The 17959-nt window shown below is 42.9% G+C and overlaps 1 protein-coding gene across 1 annotated transcript in view; it reads left to right on the forward strand.

The window, feature by feature from the left end:
• The window catches only part of LOC121553289 (insulin-like growth factor-binding protein 2-B), an 84655-nt gene extending 77952 nt beyond the window's left edge, over positions 1 to 6703 (forward strand). The window contains exon 4 of the mRNA XM_041866322.2: positions 5183 to 6703. Coding sequence (XP_041722256.1) covers positions 5183 to 5221 — 39 coding nt within the window. The 3' untranslated portion in view covers positions 5222 to 6703. The remainder of the gene's footprint in view (positions 1 to 5182) is intronic.
• Positions 6704 to 17959: the final 11256 nt, after the last annotated feature.

Consider the following 17959-nt stretch of genomic DNA (forward strand, 5'->3'; position numbering starts at 1 on the left):
TCCTAGCCTTGTCTGTGGCATAAGAGTAGGGCTGTAGATCGAACACTAATCCACACTGCATAAGGAAGGAACGGCATCTTCCCAGCTCCCCCTCATATTTATCCGGCGTCGGAACCTTGGGCTCACGGATGGACACAGCTTCAGAAGCGGCAGGCGAGATGGGTGAAACCGGTAGTGGATCCTCCACCGGACACTTACGTTGGTTCTGGACCTCCGTCAGACCGGTAGAAAGGTTCCGAACTGACAACGCGATCTCCTGTAGTACCGTGCTATGATGGCCCAACATCTTCTCCTGCTGGGTAATAGCATGGCGAACAGAGTCCAGGTCCGCTGGGTTCATACTGGCCGGATCGTTCCGTCACGGTTTACTATGCCAGAACCCAGAAGCAGACCAGGACAAGGTACGTAGAGAGAAAGGTGAGTGTTTATTTAATAGATTCTGAGTGAGGCTGAATAATCCAGGAAACAGAGCGGGTGGCGTGGATGGGTTGTTGAGGGTGCAGTGGTTGGTCCGGTACTGGCTCGGCAGCCGCCGACCATCAGGCAGAGGTTGGGTGAAGGCTCCGGGTGAAAGACTGCAGACAGAACAAAAACGGAGGTCAGTACACAGCAAGTCACAAGGTGCAAAACAACAAAACTAACACTAATGGCTCAGAGGCTGATACGCTGACAAACATACTGTTCATAGCTAACGATCCGGCAGGAACTGGATGTTAGGCCAGAGCCTAAGAAGGGTGATGATCAGGACCAGGTGTGCAGATTGCTGATGGGATGCAGGTGCGGAAAACAAGAGCGCTCCCCGGAGCGTTCCCGAACCCTCGGGAAACTGGAGATTACGAACCGGAAAACTAGTCACCAGACAGGACCCGACTCAGACAGCCGGGATCGTTACACTCTCTCTCTCTCTCTCTCTCTCTCTCTCTCTCTCTCTCTCTCTCTCTCTCTCTCTCTCTCTCTCTCTCTCTCTCTCTCTCTCTCTCTGTCTCTCTCTCTCTGTCTCTCTCTCTCTCTCTCTCTCTCTCTCTCTCTCTTCTATTATTTTCTACTCTCTCTTCCTCTATCTCCTTCACCTCATGTGCCTTCTCCCTCTTGTTGATCCTCCAGAATTCTGACCCCCCTCCTCTCTCCCTTTCTCCAATCTATCCATCTTCTGCGCTCTCTTCGTCCCCTCCTCCAACATCTCTATCAATGTCTTTCCATGATGACACCAGTGTGCAGTGGAATTGGGGCGGTGGTTTGTGTGTGTGCATGTGTGTGTGTGTCTCTTTGCCCTCTGGTACTGTCCTGCATCCTGCCCATGTGGTGACGCCCCTGGCAAAGGGTGGTGGGGGTAGTGGAAGGGAAAGGTATATGGGGATCGGTGGTGGTTTGTAGAGGGGGGGTGTTGGAGGAAAGGGTGCATGTGAGTCGGGTTGGTGGTGGTTTAGAAAAGGGGGTGTTGCGGGTTACTAATGAAGTGTTGACAGTGGTGAGAGATTAGAACCCAGGGCTGACATTGACAAATGTGATACTAAGTGGGTTAAAGTGTCTATAAATAAACACAGGTTCCCAAATGTATGTCCGCTATGCCAACGCTGAGGCCTGGCTGCTACATCTCCAGTCCACACACGGCTAGGCAGAGGGCAAACAGAGAGAAGGGAGGGAAGGGTTGGTGGGAGGAGGGTATTGCACTTGTGTGTCCTATCCAACCCTGGAACTGGATTTCCCTTATTTTTCTATGGGCTCTTTCCACAATGCTGAGAGCCAACCACTGAGTGTCTTAGCTGGCCCACTGACCCAATGAAGATATGAATACAAACATGCAAGCATGTCATACCATATCAATGTATCAATGATTTGCAACAAAAACATTACAAGAAAGGACAAACTAACATATGAGATTGTCCTTACAGAAAAACCACATGAATTTTAGGTGATCACATGTGAATTGGTCCAAAAACACATATTCTTATGATCACGTGATCTTATATAAAGTTCATGTGATAACATGTGACAACATGTAAAGCAACATGTGATAATATGAAACTACAAATGAAAACATGTGATCACATGTGAAGTGTTCCAAAAACACGTTTTCACATGATTTCACATGTGAAATCATGTGTCTTTTCTGTAAGGGTGTGATTGGCTTTGACCTTATGACCTTCTGTGTTGCCAGTCTGCCAGCAAGGTGCTAATCCAGTCACAATGCATCACCAACCATGCCACTTTCAATGTGGAACTGGAGCTAGTATTTTCACATTTCCTTTTTGTTACTGTTTTTGTAGAGTAAATTAGTTGTGTTTAGTGTGATTTCAGTACTTTGAGGATGTTGGCAGTTTCGATTCGTTTCCTGTATAGATCCCTCTGTGCCCTCTGGTAGTGCACTAAATTTAACGGTAGTTTGAGGCTGGCCTACTTTGAAAACAAAGAGAAACCAATCCCTGTGGTTTTTGGGTATATTGATTTGTCAAAGTGGGCTAAAGTGGGTGGTGTGTGTGTTGATGGAGTGTGTGTGCCGGTGTGTGAAGAAGGGGTAGGTTTGGCTATGAGTGTGCATATGTATGTGTGCCCGGGGGGGAGGGGTTTGGCACAGAGTGGAGTGAGTGTTTACCATATGCTGCAGAGTAAAACTATCAGAGCAGGACCTTGTGTTTGGAGAAGCTCACTCAGGGTGACAGAGGGAATTCTCTGAAGCAAAGCAAAGCACCATGTGCTCTGCCAAGAACATTCACAGGGTGTTCTCCTTCCTCTTGATTTTACTTCATGTTTAATTTTAAGGTAGCACCTTCTAGCATTCTTTCTGATTTGTGTAAGCTATACTGAACAAAAATATAAACGCAACATGCAACAATTTCAACGATTTTACTGAGTTAGAGTTCATATAAGGAAATCAGTCAATTGAAATACATTCATTAGGCCCTAATCTATGGATTTCACATGACTGGGATGGGGCGCAGCCATGGGTGGGCTCCCGACTTGGGAGCCAGGCACACCCACTGGGAAGCCAGACCCAGCCAATCAGAATTAGTTTTTCCCCACAAAAGGGCTTTATTACAGACAGAACTACTCCTCAGTTTCATCAGCTGTCCAGGTGGCTGTTCTCAGACAATCCCGCAGGTGAAGAAGCCGGATGTGGAGGTCCTGGGCTGGCGTGGTTACATGTGGTCTGTGGTTGTGAGGCCGGTTGGACGCACTGACAAATTCTCTAAAGCGATGTTGGAGGAGACTTATGGTAGACAAATTAACATTCAGGTCTCTGGCAACAGCTCTGGTGGAAATTCCTGCAGTCAGCATGCCAATTCCATACTCCCTTAAAACTTGAGACATCTTTGGCATTGTGTTGTGTGACAAAACTGAACATTTAAGAGTGGCCTTTTATTGTCCCCAGCACAAGGTGCACCTGTGTAGTGATCTTGCTGTTTAATCAGCTTCTTGATATGCCACACCTGTCAGGTGGATGGATTATCTTGGCAAAGGAGAATTGCTCACTAACAGGGATGTAAGCAAATGTATGCACCATATTTTAGAGAAATAAGCTTTTTGTGCTTATGGAAAATGTCTGGGATCTTTAATTTCAGCTCATGAAACATGGGACTAACACTTTACATGTTGCGTTTATATTTTTGTTCAGTATATGTACAGTATTTGGTTTGTCATAAACTGTTGATGTGGAATATTGAAAGATGTGGAACATCGTGCTTCACTGAATGTGTTAAAATGAAGTTTTGTTAACATTTTCACTATAACATCTCACAACCAAACATTAACCCGACTCTGACTGTTTTACTCTAGGACGAGATTTGATCAGATGTTCTGGGATTCACAGACGTTAGTCCTAATGGACCAGCATTGGGGGATACAGCGCTTTAAAGGAGTGTTTTGCTTTTTTACAACTAAATCTCTAATTTTTATGTAAATGGCATGTTATAGAAGGGTACAGGCACTTTTTTGCGATTTCACTTGTGTTTGAGAAAATTACCCCAACCAACAATTAATTTCCTTATCCTCATTGTACAGTACGGGGGCTCCGAATAAAACCTGAACATAGGCTCCAAAAAAGCCCAAAAAAGTCCTTTTAGAAACGGAAAAACTCTCAGTATGGTGATGCAGGTCTTTAGATGTTGTACACATGAAATTGTGTCATTCCAAACTTTATCTGCAACGTTGTATTCCATTTTGTTGCGACTGGAGCGATACCTCTCCGTCCATTCTAGCAGCAGGCTACACATCGAATAGAACAGCTTGATAGGGAAACTGTCTTGAGTCACACAAAGACCTGCATCACTATACTGAGAGCTTTTCCGTTTCTAAAAGGATGTATTTGGGTGTTTTTGGAGCATTTGTTAATGTTTTTCGGAGCCCACGTACTGCACAACGAGGATAAGGAAGTTAATCGCTGTTTGTGGTAAGTTTCTCAAAAACAAGTGAAATCGCAAAAAAATGACCCTTCTATAACATGTAATTTACCTCAACAATAGAGATTTGGTTGTAAAAAAGCTAACTTCTCCTTTAATTCATGCAATTTACTCCCATGCTGTGCATTCCTCAAATCTCCTTTCATCTTTATTCCAAATGGAGAAGAACCCCTCTTACCCTTTGGGAGATGGAGAGAGTAGTAAATGTAGGAGAACACAAGCAGTAATTTGGTATTTGAAGTTCTTGTAGTAAAATATGTGGGCGATTAAAGGGATATTACCTCCAAGGTCTGTGTTTCATTTGTGTTGCTGTTATTAATTACGTTTTTGACTCTCTTATCTATGCATATCACTATGTCCTGCATTTGGGTTGCTCTCCGCAGTTGGAGGCTGGTTTCGGATTGGGTAGTATTGAGGAATCGAGATTAAATCTGTTTAATCATTCCATCAGTTAGTAGAACGTTATTCAGCATTGCTAAGCACATTTTAGCAGACCCACAGCATATACGTTTCACAAAACTTCCTGTGCGACTTTGTGGGCCGATAAACCTCTGAAACCTCAAATACTTGGCATGAATCACCTGGTTCTGGGACAGGTTTGGTGTAGCGAGGCCCATGTTGCGATTATATGTAGCCATCCATAATTGTTGGCCTAATACTGTAATAAAAGAGGCATGAATGCTTTGAAGCCCTAAGTGCACTTGTCAGTTTCTTTGAAGGCAATAGTAATTGTCATGTTCACTACCTCACAAATCAAATTCCCTACACATGTTCCTTCTCCACAGAGTCTACCCGGCTTCCCTCTTATATTACTGACGCCTTGATCCGACAATACAGGGGAAGCAAGTTCCTGAGTCAATCACACACATCTGGAGTTGGTGAAGTCCTAGCGTCCCCAGGGAAGGACTTCCATACCCCAACATCCCTGTCTCGTCATGTCGCTTCCTGGAAGCCGTGGGCAAACAATTCCCCCTACACCCTCCCCTTCTCCCCCAAAACCGAAACAAGCCAGACTACCTTCAGAGGAAGGTATGTGATAGATGAGCTGATAGTACCCTCCTTTTTCCTGTTATTGACGCCAAAAATGCTCGTGTGTGTGTGTGTGTGTGTGTGTGTGTGTGTGTGTGTGTGTGTGTGTGTGAGAGATAGAGAGAGAGACAGAGAGCAACGATTTATAACACAGTTCAATAACTTTTGCCTTGGCAAACTTTGACTTGGCATGGGCAGAACGGTCATTTCTTACATACACTGTTAGCTGTTTTTATTTTATCAGTAACTTACTATATTAATCAACAGTATGATACTGAATAAACGGAATGCAGTAGATTACCGTAGAATGCACAATAAAATACCGTACATTTGTTTTACAGCAAACTAAGATCTTTCTGTAATTTCAACAGTAAAACACTGTAGAATGCACAGTAAAATACCGTAAATGTTTTTTTTTTTTTTTACAGTATTAACTATAGTGCATTGTGGGAAAAAGTTGTGGGCGGGGAAAGAGTCTCTGGCTCATTAACATATTTTAAGTCATTCCTTGTAAAAGGCTATATTTGTTGCACCAGTGAGAGAGAATGCAGTATTTTAGGAATTCTACAAACTTTGTCCTGAAACTCTTACTGGCCAATTGCTGCTAGTGATTTACTGTAATGCAGAATACAGTACCATACCGCATTTTTGGAGTGCCAACAACCTTTTGAACACTAGTGGGTGCATGGTATTGTTATTTCTCATTCATGAACATATTTAGAAACATGTCTTGTACGATGCTCTATTTGTTGCACCCGTTAGTGAGAGTGCTGTACCAATTTAAGTGATATGTGGCAGTGGTTTCATAACAACAAAGTTTATATAGGGAACAGATCAAAGTGGCATTGAGTTTCAACTTTTTAATGGTTGAGTAGCTAGACATGGCCTTTTGATCTGTTTTGCCATGTAGTCACTGTCAGTTTAGAAGCCTTTGTTGAAGCCTGAAGTGCAAGTGATATGAAACACCAAATAGCAGTTGATATGTTGTAATATATAATTAAATATTCAATATGAGCAATTACTGATTTTATTTTCAATACATTTCAACAATAAAGAACAATATTTCTGCTTGCGCTAAACTCTTGTAATTACAGTGAAGTAATTATTCTTACAGTTTAATAGTCCCTTTTACTTTATTGTACTGGGTTTCATTGCTCTGGCATCAAGTTACCGTGAATATTGTAGAGCTAGTCGGAGATATATCATAAAATATATTGTTGTAATTACAATTATTTTGAAAACCAATGCATCCTTAATATAATAATATAATATAATATGCCATTTAGCAGACGCTTTTATCCAAAGCGAATTACAGTCATGTGTGCATAAATTTTACGTATGGGTGGTCCCGGGGATCGAACCCACTACCCTGGCGTTACAAGCGCCATGCTCTACCATGCTTAACTACAACAACATTTTCAGTAACGGTTACAGAATCCTTTTACTTGCTCTAGTTGTGATATGTTTTTTTAATCAACCTTGGTTGAATGCATTGACTGTAAATTGCTAAGGACAACCTCAATACTGTTTAACCCTTAACAAGCTCTGCCACTCAAACATCCCCTCAATCTCTGTGGAGGCTATGGCTAAAAGTCGGTCCTGGACCCAAAAGAATCCCACCTTGTCTAGCGTATTTTGTTTTGTCGACATTTGGAAAGCTTACCGACAAATGTTCTGTTTCATCAGGAATTTAATTACATTTACTTTTTTTGCATAGAAAGGTTGGATGGAAACCTGGTTTATGACTGTGATGTCTCACCTAGCTAACTTCAGATGTGTGCATTTACTGTAAGTCATTCTGAATAAGAGCATCTGCTAAATGACTGAAATGTAAATGATTAGGCATGTGTGTCTGTGTGTGCGCTAATGTGTGTGGGCTTACGTTTCAGTGTTTGTTCATTCGTGTGTGTGTGTGTGTGTGTGTGTCTGCGAGTCAGATAAAAGTTAATTTTCCATAACATGATGGGTCTCCTTAGGCTACCCTTTCCCCATTTGAACAGCTAAGTTAGTCCCGCCAGAGTTCTCCCCCCTTGAAGTTAGTTCAAACCCCTTGTTAAATGACTTCCTAGTTCCTGGGTCATCTCTTTGACTTGTGTTGAAAACCAGGTGACTCGCCCCCCGGGCAGGCCTTTAATAAAGTAATATCCTGTATACTATTCCCATCCTGTGGGCCCTCATCTTCACGTCTCTATCTTAGTATGTAAGCTTTATTATTAACACGCTGATCATATTGGTCCACCCAATTATTTTTTTTAAGACAAAATGCTGTCATCCTAAATAATCCACCTTTCTTTTACTACTGGTATAATTCAAGGGACCGATTCAGATTCAGGAATTTATGCCTTTTCTTACACAAGCCTTTCCTACGCACTTCTCAGTATTTGGTATTCAGACTTACCTTATTCAGCTCTGCAGGTGTTGCTACCTTGCGCACTGTGAATACATTTCATTCAACCGCTGAAAACCCTTCCACTTGCTGGCTAACATATTTTCTCATGGAATTTTCATAGAATAGGGTTTCAGTAGATGTATCTTAACCCTATCAGTCCAGAGATTCCAGCAAAAATTGGATTTTCATTTAAACAGTGCATTTGGAAAGTATTCAGACCCCTTGACTTGAGGAAAAAATATAATTGAATCAATTTTAGAATAAGGTTATAACGTAACAAAATGTGGAAAACAGGAAGTCGTCTGAATACTTTCCGAATGCACTGCATGTCTTTCATTTATCTGTATGTCCAGCCCTTATATTTAGCCTCACACTGAAGTGTTTTAACATTTTATTTTCAGGACATTCAGGGCTACAAGTAGAACACAAAACAATTTGACATAAACAGTTATATTAATGAGTTTTATTGACAAATGTGAATTAAAGAAAATAAAGTCTGCCAAAGTAAAGACTTGATAAAAATGAATTTATATGAATGCTGTAAGTACCTAAATTGTTTTCTCAATGGGAAATGAATATCCAACTAGTTAGTGACAATTGTGTGGAGTTTGGAATTTGTGACAGCAACTATGTCAGCTTATTACAGTATTATAGACACTATGTCCTGGGATTTCCTATGATCTTCTAATGACTCTTGTAGCTTGTGAGCATCATAGAGTCTCAGCTTTTCATAGATAGCTTTTAATAGTTTGTAGCTAAAACCATTCGGACTCTACAGACATTTTGTACAGTGAGGGAAAAAAGGTATTTGATCCCCTGCTGATTTTGTACGTTTGCCCACTGAAAAAGACATGATCAGTCTATAATTTGAATGATAGGTTTATTTGAACAGTGAGAGACAGAATAACAACAAAAGAATCCAGAAAAACGCATGTCAAAAATGTTATAAATTGATTTGCATTTTAATGAGGGAAATAAGTATTTGACCCCTCTGCAAAACATGACAGTACTTGGTGGCAAAACCCTTGTTGGCAATCACAGAGGTCAGACGTTTCTTGTAGTTGGCCACCAGGTTTGCACACATCTCAGGAGGGATTTTGTCCCACTCCTCTTTGCAGATCTTCTCCAAGTCATTAAGGTTTCGAGCCTGACGTTTGGCAACTCGAACCTTCAGCTCCCTCCACAGATTTTCTATGGGATTAAGGTCTGGAGACTGGCTAGGGCACTCCAGGACCTTAATGTGCTTCTTCTTGAGCCACTCCTTTGTTGTGTGTTTTGGGTCATTGTCATGCTGGAATACCCATCCACGACCCATTTTCTATGCCCTGGCTGAGGGAAGGAGGTTCTCACCCAAGATTTGATGGTACATGGCCCCGTCCATCGTCCCTTTAATGCGGTGAAGTTGTCCTGTCCCCTTAGCAGAAAAACACCCCCAAAGCACAATGTTTCCACCTCCATGTTTGACGGTGGGGATGGTGTTCTTGGGGTCATAGGCAGCATTCCTCCTCCTCCAAACATGGCGAGTTGAGTTGATGCCAAAGAGCTCGATTTTGGTCTCATCTGACCACAACACTTTCACCCAGTTCTCCTCAGAATCATTCAGATGTTCATTGGCAAACTTCAGACGGGCCTGTATATGTGCTTTCTTGAGCAGGGGGACCTTGCGGGCGCTGCAGGATTTCAGTCCTTCACGGCGTAGTGTGTTACCAATTGTTTTCTTGGTGACTATGGTCCCAGCTGCCTTGAGATCATTGACAAGATCCTCCCGTGTAGTTCCGGGCTGATTCCTCACCGTTCTCATGATCATTGCAACTCCACGAGGTGAGATCTTGCATGGAGCCCCAGGCCGAGGGAGATTGACAGTTCTTTTGTGTTTCTTCCATTTGCGAATAATCACACCAACTGTTGTCACCTTCTCACCAAGCTGCTTGGCGATGGTGTTGTAGCCCATTCCAGCCTTGTGTATGTATTCAATCTGGTCCCTGACATACTTGGAGAGCTCTTTGGTCTTGGCCATGGTGGAGAGTTTGGAATCTGAATGATTGATTGCTTCTGTGGACAGGTGTCTTTTATACAGGTAACAAACTGAGATTAGGAGCACTCCCTTTAAGAGTGTGCTCCTAATCTCAGCTCGTTACCTGTATAAAAGACACCTGGGAGCCAGAAATCTTTCTGATTGAGAGGGGGTCAAATACTTATTTCCCTCATTAAAATGCAAATCAATTTATAACATTTTTGATATGCGTTTTTCTGGATTGTTTTATTGTTATTCTGTCTCTCACTGTTCAAATAAACCTACCATTAAAATTATAGACTGATAATTTCTTTGTCAGTGGGCAAACGTTCAAAATCAGCAAGGGATCAAATACTTTTTTTCCCTCACTGTATAAAAGACCCTGCCTCGGGCCTCCTCGGGATCCGTCTTTGTCTCACAAACACCGCTCTAGCTCAACCCCCATTAATCAATGGTACAACCCAGTAGTATGTAGTTCAAACACACAATGTTTAAAAGGGGTTAGATGAGTCCAGCGTCACAGTGGGACTCATTGGGTTAAACCATCCCTTTAAATAAGGTGTACCTTTTAGTTCTAATTTTGTCAACAGACTAGAATATATTGAGAGAATGAGTTCAGAATATTATGGATCAATGAAAAAAAGCCATCTAAATATATGCATATTCATCTCCATTTCAGCACCAATGGGTAAATTTAAAAATACTCTGATCTTATAGATTATTTAGTTTAGGGAAGTAGTTATGAATCATAAAAAACGGGTTTGGAGAGCCTTTAACCATGAAAGAAAGGAAATGGTGGTTTGATTCTTTCAGAAAAATGCCACATTCTTCAACATATGGTAATGTTGGAAAATATGTGTACATAGAATTATAATAGGAAGAATAGTGTCAAAAGTTTTGAGAATGACACAAATATTAATTTTCACAAAGTCTGCTGCCTTAGTTTTGATGATGTCAATTTGCATATACTCCAGAATGTCATGAAGAGTGATCAGATGAATTGCAGTTAATTGCAAAGTCCATCTTTGCCATGAAAATGAACTTAATCCCCAAAAAACATTTCCACTGCATTTCAGCCCTGCCACAAAAGGATCAGCTGCCATCATGTCAGTGATTCTCTCGTTAACACAGGTGAGAGTGTTGACGAGGACGAGGCTGGAGATGACTCTGTCATGCTGATTGAGATAAAATAACAGACTGGAAGCTTTAAAAGGAGGGTGGTGCTTGAAATCATTGTTCTTCCTCTGTTAACCATGGTTACCTGCAAGGAAACACGTGCCGTCATCAATGCTTTGCACAAAAAGGGCTTCACAGGCAAGGATATTGCTGCTAGTAAGATTGCACCTAAATCAACAATTTTTGGGATCATCAAGAACTTCAAGGAGAGAGGTTCAAATGTTGTGAAGAAAGCGTCAGGGCTCCCAAGAAAGTCCAGCAAGCGCCAGGACCGTCTCCTAAAGTTGATTCAGCTGTGGGATCGGGGCACCACCAGTGTAGAGCTTGGTCAGGAATGGCAGCAGGCAGGTGTGAGTGTATCTGCACACACAGTGAGGCGAAGACATTTGGAGGATGGCCTGGTGTCAAGAAGGGCAGCGAGGAAGCCACTTCTCTCCAGGAAAAACATCAGGGACAGACTGATATTCTGCAAAAGGTACAGGGATTGAACTGCTGAGGACTGGGGTAAAGTCATTTTCTCTGATGAATCCCCTTTCCGATTGTTTGGGGCATCCGGAAAACACCTTGTCCGGAGAAGATGAGCGCTACCATCAGTCCTGTGTCATGCCAACAGTAAAGCATCCTGAGACCATTCATGTGTGGGGTTGCTTCTCAGCCAAGGGAGTGGGCTCACTCACAATTTTGCCTAAGAACACAGCCATGAATAAAGAATGGTACCAACACATCCACCTAGAGCAACTTCTCCCAACCATCCAAGAACAGTTTGGTGATGACCAATGCCTTTTCCAGCATGATGGAGCATCTTGCCATAAGGCAAAAGTGATAACTAAGTGGCTTGGGGAACAAAACATCTGGGTCCATGGCCAGGAAACTCCCCAGTCCTTAATCCCATTGAGAACTTGTGGTCGATCCTCAAGAGGCGGGTGGACAAACAAAAACCCATAAATTCTGACAAACTCCAAGCATTGATTATGCAAGAATGGGCTGCCATCAGTCAGGATGTGGCCCAGAAGTTAATTGACAGCATGCCAGGGCGGATTGCAGAGGTCTTGAAAAAGAAGGGTCAACACTGCAAATATTGACTCTTTGCATAAACTTAATGTCATTCTCAATAAAAGCCTTTGACACTTATGGAATGCTTGTAATTATACTTCAGTATACCATAGTAACATCTGACAAAAATATCTCATAACACTGAAGCAGCGAACTTTGTGAAGACCAATACTTGTGTCATTCTCAAAACTTTTGACCACGACTGTAGGCTATACCCTCGTCTATTGCTTGCACTAACAATGGAACTGTTTGATGACACAGCCAATTAATGCGCCATACGTCCGGTTCAAACTGTTGCAGCTTGGTTTGCACTCTGCTCCATGATGATTTATTTAGCCTACATGTTATTTGTTTATATTATCAACTGTTACTAATGATCCTCATCAATAATCAAAAGTATTTCCTCAAATGGTATTGATGTGGAATCTAAAAGTGTGATGGACAACAAACGGAGGGGTGCTGCTAATGGAAAAGGAACGGTTTCTGCCTTATACAAACTGGTTGGCCTCTCCTCCCCAAACAGCAACATCCCTTCTCAGTTATGTTGGGAACATGAACTTGGGTGTATGTCTCACTGCAGTATAGTGGGATGCAGTATGGAAAAACACAACAGCAATGTCCAACTGTGTAAGGCATAACATTTATCAGGGCTTATATTATACCTCACAGGTTGAAAAAAATGGATCAAAGCCTTTCAGATTTGTCTTGGCGTGGCTGTGGTGATGTTGGTACACTAATGCGTCTGTTCTGGAAATGTCTAGCCGTCAAAAGATTTTGATCTAAGGTAGTTGACATGTTGTCTGGAATTTTGAATGTATGTATCCCACTTTGTCCTGTAGTGTGCTTGCTAGGAGGTAGGGTGGACAATATCCAACCTAGAACCACGCAACACATCATTGCACTGCCCTCCCCCCTGTGTTTCCTTGTAGGATCCAGGCTACCTACCCTCGACCTCCCCCCATCTATTGTTTATTGTCATGTTTGGATGTTTGTTGTCACTATGTTGTTGGTGGTCCTCTGTAGCTCAGCTGGTAGAGCACGGCGCTTGTAACGCCAAGGTAGTGGGTTCGATCCCCGGGACCACCCATACACAAAAATGTATGCACGCATGACTGTAAGTCGCTTTGGATAAAAGCGTCTGCTAAATGGCATATTAAAATTATTATTATTATTGTTCTTTGTAAATGGAAAATAAAGTATTCATTTTTAAAAATTTAAAAACGAATGATCCTCAGCAACAACCACACAGCCGTGACAGCATTTACAGAGGAAACAAGGTAAACTAAGCAATGTAATGAAACGGAATGATAATGTAGGCTATACCAACTGAAGGGAACTAACAGTAAATTGGCAGTTGAATATGTGTGGTTATTAGGGCTACTGATGGTTGATACTCATAGTGGCTAATATTTAACATAAAAATTGAAAACAGAGAAAGTCGGGGTATCTTATAATCAAGACATTCAAGAGTGCCCCTGCAAGTTAAAAGGGTGGCAGGTACCTTAGTGATTAAGAGCATTGGGCCAGTAACTGAAAAGTTCCTGGTTCGAATCCCTGAGCTGGCAAGGTGGGAAAATCTGCTGTTCTGTTCTTGAGCAAGGCAATTAACCCCACAACAACTGCTTTACAGGCACAAATTAAGGCAGCCCCTGCACCTCTCTGATTCAGATGGCTTTGGTTAAATGCAGAACACACATTTCAGTTGTGCAACTGACTAGATATCCCCTTTCCCTAAAAGGCTCTACAATTTAAATGATGGTGTTATTTCTAAAAAAATGTAAATAAGCAAATGCTTTTTCCACTTGGAACCAGTAGGTTCGCTAGACCAGAGTTTCCCAAACTCGGTTTTGGTTTTTGCCATGGCACTACACAGCTGATTCAAATAACCAACTCATCATCAAGCTTTGATGATTTGAATCAGCTGAATCAGACCGAGTTTGGGAAACCCTGCTCAAGACCTTATTCAAAGGTTTCCTCGCGAGTAAAATTGGTGGAATTATTCAGGAATTAAATCAAGGTCAGAATATGGCGCAAGTTCGATCTCCACCTCGAAAGAATAGCAAGTGAATAACATGCTATTCTCATGCTTAATTTAAATAAAATGTCAGAATACACAGAGAGAAAAGTGCATCAAAAGGGAATTCCGTTCCATTTACACGCGCTTACCTGGGGTCGGAATCGGATCCCAAATCTTTACATTGTATACAGTTAAGTTTATGGCATCTGATTAAATTTGCATCGACTGTATGGATTTATTCAGCCAGCCAGTACTAATTTGTACCGTTTATATTATGGGTAACCAGTAATGTAGTCTTTACAAACCCTTTGTAATATTTCTAGGCCTTAAAGCAGCAATCTGCAGTTGCTACATCCATTGTTGGACTTAAATTAATGATATACTGTATAACCATTGATTCTTGAAGAATATAAGCAGAGTTCAACTGTCATACCCCTTCAGAACCCCAAATATAAGCTTGTTTTATTCCAATGTTTGTAAACAACGTAAATGTAAACATACACTGTAAAGCCTCAAAACATGGTTAGCATCTCAAAACATCCAAGCATCTGCCTCTAACCCTAGGAAGCTCTTTGCCACCTTCTCCTCCCTGCTGAATCCCCCCCCCTTCCCTCTCTGTGGATGACTTCGTCAACCATTTTGAAAAGAAGGTTGACGACATCCGATCCTCGTTTGTTAAGTCAAATGACACTGCTGGTCCTGCTCACACTGCCCTACCCTATGCTTTGACTTCTTTCTCCCCTCTCTCTCCAGATAAAATCTTGCGACTTGTGATGGCCGGCAGCCCAACAACCTGCCCGCTTGACCCTATCCCCTCCTCTCTTCTCCAGACCATCTCCGGTGACCTTCTCCCTTACCTCACCTCGCTGATCAACTCATCCTTGACCGCTGGCTATGTCCCTTCCGTCTTCAAGAGAGCGAGAGTTGCACCCCTTCTCAAAAAACCAACACTCGATCCCTCTGATGTCAACAACTACAGACCAGTATCCCTTCTTTCTTTTCTCTCCAAAACTATTGAGCGTGCCGTCTTTAGCCAACTCTCCTGCTATCTCTCTCAGAATGACCTTCTTGATCCAAACCAGTCAGGTTTCAAGACTGGTCATTCAACTGAGACTGCTCTTCTCTGTGTCACGGAGGCTCTCCGCACTGCTAAAGCTAACTCTCTCTCCTCTGCTCTTGTCCTTCTAGACCTGTCTGCTGCCTTTGATACTGTGAACCATCAGATCCTCCTCTCCACCCTCTCCGAGCAGGGCATCTCCGGCGCGGCTCACTCTTGGATTGCTTCCTACCTGACCGGTCGCTCCTACCAAGTGGCGTGGCGAGAAGCTGTCTCTGCACCACGTGCTCTCACCACTGGTGTCCCCCAGGGCTCAGTTCTAGGCCCTCTCCTATTCTCGCTATACACCAAGTCACTTGGCTCTGTCATATCCTCACATGGCCTCTCCTATCATTGCTACGCAGACGACACACAACTAATCTTCTCCTTTCCCCCTTCTGATAACCAGGTGGCGAATCGCATCTCTGCATGTCTGGCAGACATATCAGTATGGATGACGGATCACCACCTCAAGCTGAACCTTGGCAAGACGGAGCTGCTCTTCCTCCCAGGGAAGGACTGCCCGTTCCATGATCTCACCATCACGGTTGACAACTCCGTTGTGTCCTCCTCCCAGAGTGCGAAGAGCCTTGCCGTGACCCTGGACAACACCCTGTCGTTCTCCGCTAACATCAAGGCGGTGACCCGATCCCGTAGGGTCATGCTCTACAACATTCGGAGAGTACGACCCTGCCTTACACAGGAAGCGGCACAGGTCCTAATCCAGGCACTTGTCATCTCCCATCTGGATTACTGCAACTCGCTGTTGACTGGGCTCCCTGCCTGTGCCATTAAACCCCTACAACTCATCCAGAATGCCGCAGCCCGTCTGGTGTTCAACCTTCCCAAGTTCTCTCACGTCACCCCGCTCCTCCGCACACTACACTGGCTTCCAGTTGAAGCTCGCATCTGCTACAAGACCATGGTGCTTGCCTACGGAGCTGTGAGGGGAACGGCACCTCCGTACCTTCAGGCTCTGATCAGTCCCTACACCCAAACGAGGGCATTGCGTTCATCCACCTCTGGCCTGCTGGCTCCCCTACCTCTGCTGAAGCACAGTTCCCGCTCAGCCCAGTCAAAACTGTTCGCTGCTCTGGCACCCCAATGGTGGAACAAGCTCCCTCACGACGCCAGGACAGCGGAGTCACTCACCACCTTCCGGAGACATTTGAAACCCCACCTCTTTAAGGAACACCTGGGATAGGATAAAGTAATCCTTCTAACCCCCCCCTTACCCCACCCCACCCCCCCAAAAAGGTGAATGCACCAATTTGTAAGTCGCTCTGGATAAGAGCGTCTGCTAAATGACGTAAATGTAAATGTAATGGTTAAAACTATAATTTTGATATCATGGATGGTCAGTCCTTGCATCCATAGCTCTGTCTATGATTTTGAGAGTGGTTACATTTCTCCACCCCCATCCCTCAGCTTTTTATCGAGACAGTGGTGGGGATAACTTATTCTTATTGTTTCAACTGTGGATTGCCCCTTTAAATATAGATTACATTCATCAACACTGAGTATATGTATGTTATGGGGTGGGGTATTGTGCTTTGAGTCATTTCCATGACCAGGGCAAGTACGATCAGTCCAGTATCCAAAAGCAAGACCACAATCATGCAGCTGATATCATGGCCAGTGTCTGTAAATACAGTATGTCCTCATCATGTCATATCTGATCACCACACCGTTAGGCCCCATACACACTGCTCCTGGTAACAACAAGGAAGTATTTTCATTGGTTCTAGCCGGCTTAATCTGGGGGCGTGTCGGCACAAGGAGTTAACTATTTACATGGGCTCATTTGAATAGCTAGGATTACTCTGAGAACTTAAGTTGTTGTGGTCAGGTTTTTCAAACCTCCTCTAACCCACATACAGTATACCCCCTATATATCCCTCTTGTATGGCTGTACTGTATCTTTGGTATATGACTATATGTTAGTGCCTTGGAATAGCCTGAAATTAGTTTTGAGATAAACCATTTTTAGAGGTAGGTTTTGAGGTCTTGAGGCCACACTGCACATCACAAAAACACATCACTACCAAATCTTTAAATGAATACATAACTTTATTTAAATAAATGCTTTGTCATAACAAAAAAGACAAAGGTTAAAAGAGTACATAAATTACAAGTTGAATAAATATTACACAGTGATATTCACTTTAATAATTTGAGATTTTTTGTATTTTTTGTATATTTGTTTCATGAAGAGTTCCAAATGCTGACCATTTCTTGTAACTATCCTCCGGCACCAATGGGTCTTTTATCACAAGCCAGTTAACACCACATGTTATTAAGATAACCAATTGATTTTGTCTCGTTTCATCCATAAAAACGTTATGCATTCAGAAAAAAAAGCTGTAGTTACTATTGTAGTATGAACTGTATGAGTCTATCACCAGGTCGGAGACTAGGAATCTGAAGAAGGCACTGTTAAAGTTGGAAACAGATGTAAATCACACTTTGAAATTCAACCTCTCCAACACCTCAATCTGACTGCATCATTACGGCTGGCCAAGTACTTCAATAGTCTTCTGATGGACTGGTGCTAAAATGGAAGGTGAACATTGAAGCTGGAGAGGGAGTCAACATCTAAACATCTGCCCCTTGCTGCGTTCCTGTTCCTCAGATTCCCAAGTCTCCTTGTGTCTGTTCCTAACTGTATCTACTGTCATGCGATTGGTGACCCCTCCGTGATGGGGGAGTGTGGGGGGGTTGGGGGGGCTAGGCCCTGAACACGACCCCTGTCCATGGTGCTCTGTCTCTTGCTTTCTCTCTCTCACTC

This window comes from Coregonus clupeaformis, chromosome 4, assembly GCF_020615455.1.
Source record: "Coregonus clupeaformis isolate EN_2021a chromosome 4, ASM2061545v1, whole genome shotgun sequence".
NCBI classification, from domain to species: Eukaryota; Metazoa; Chordata; class Actinopteri; order Salmoniformes; family Salmonidae; genus Coregonus; species Coregonus clupeaformis.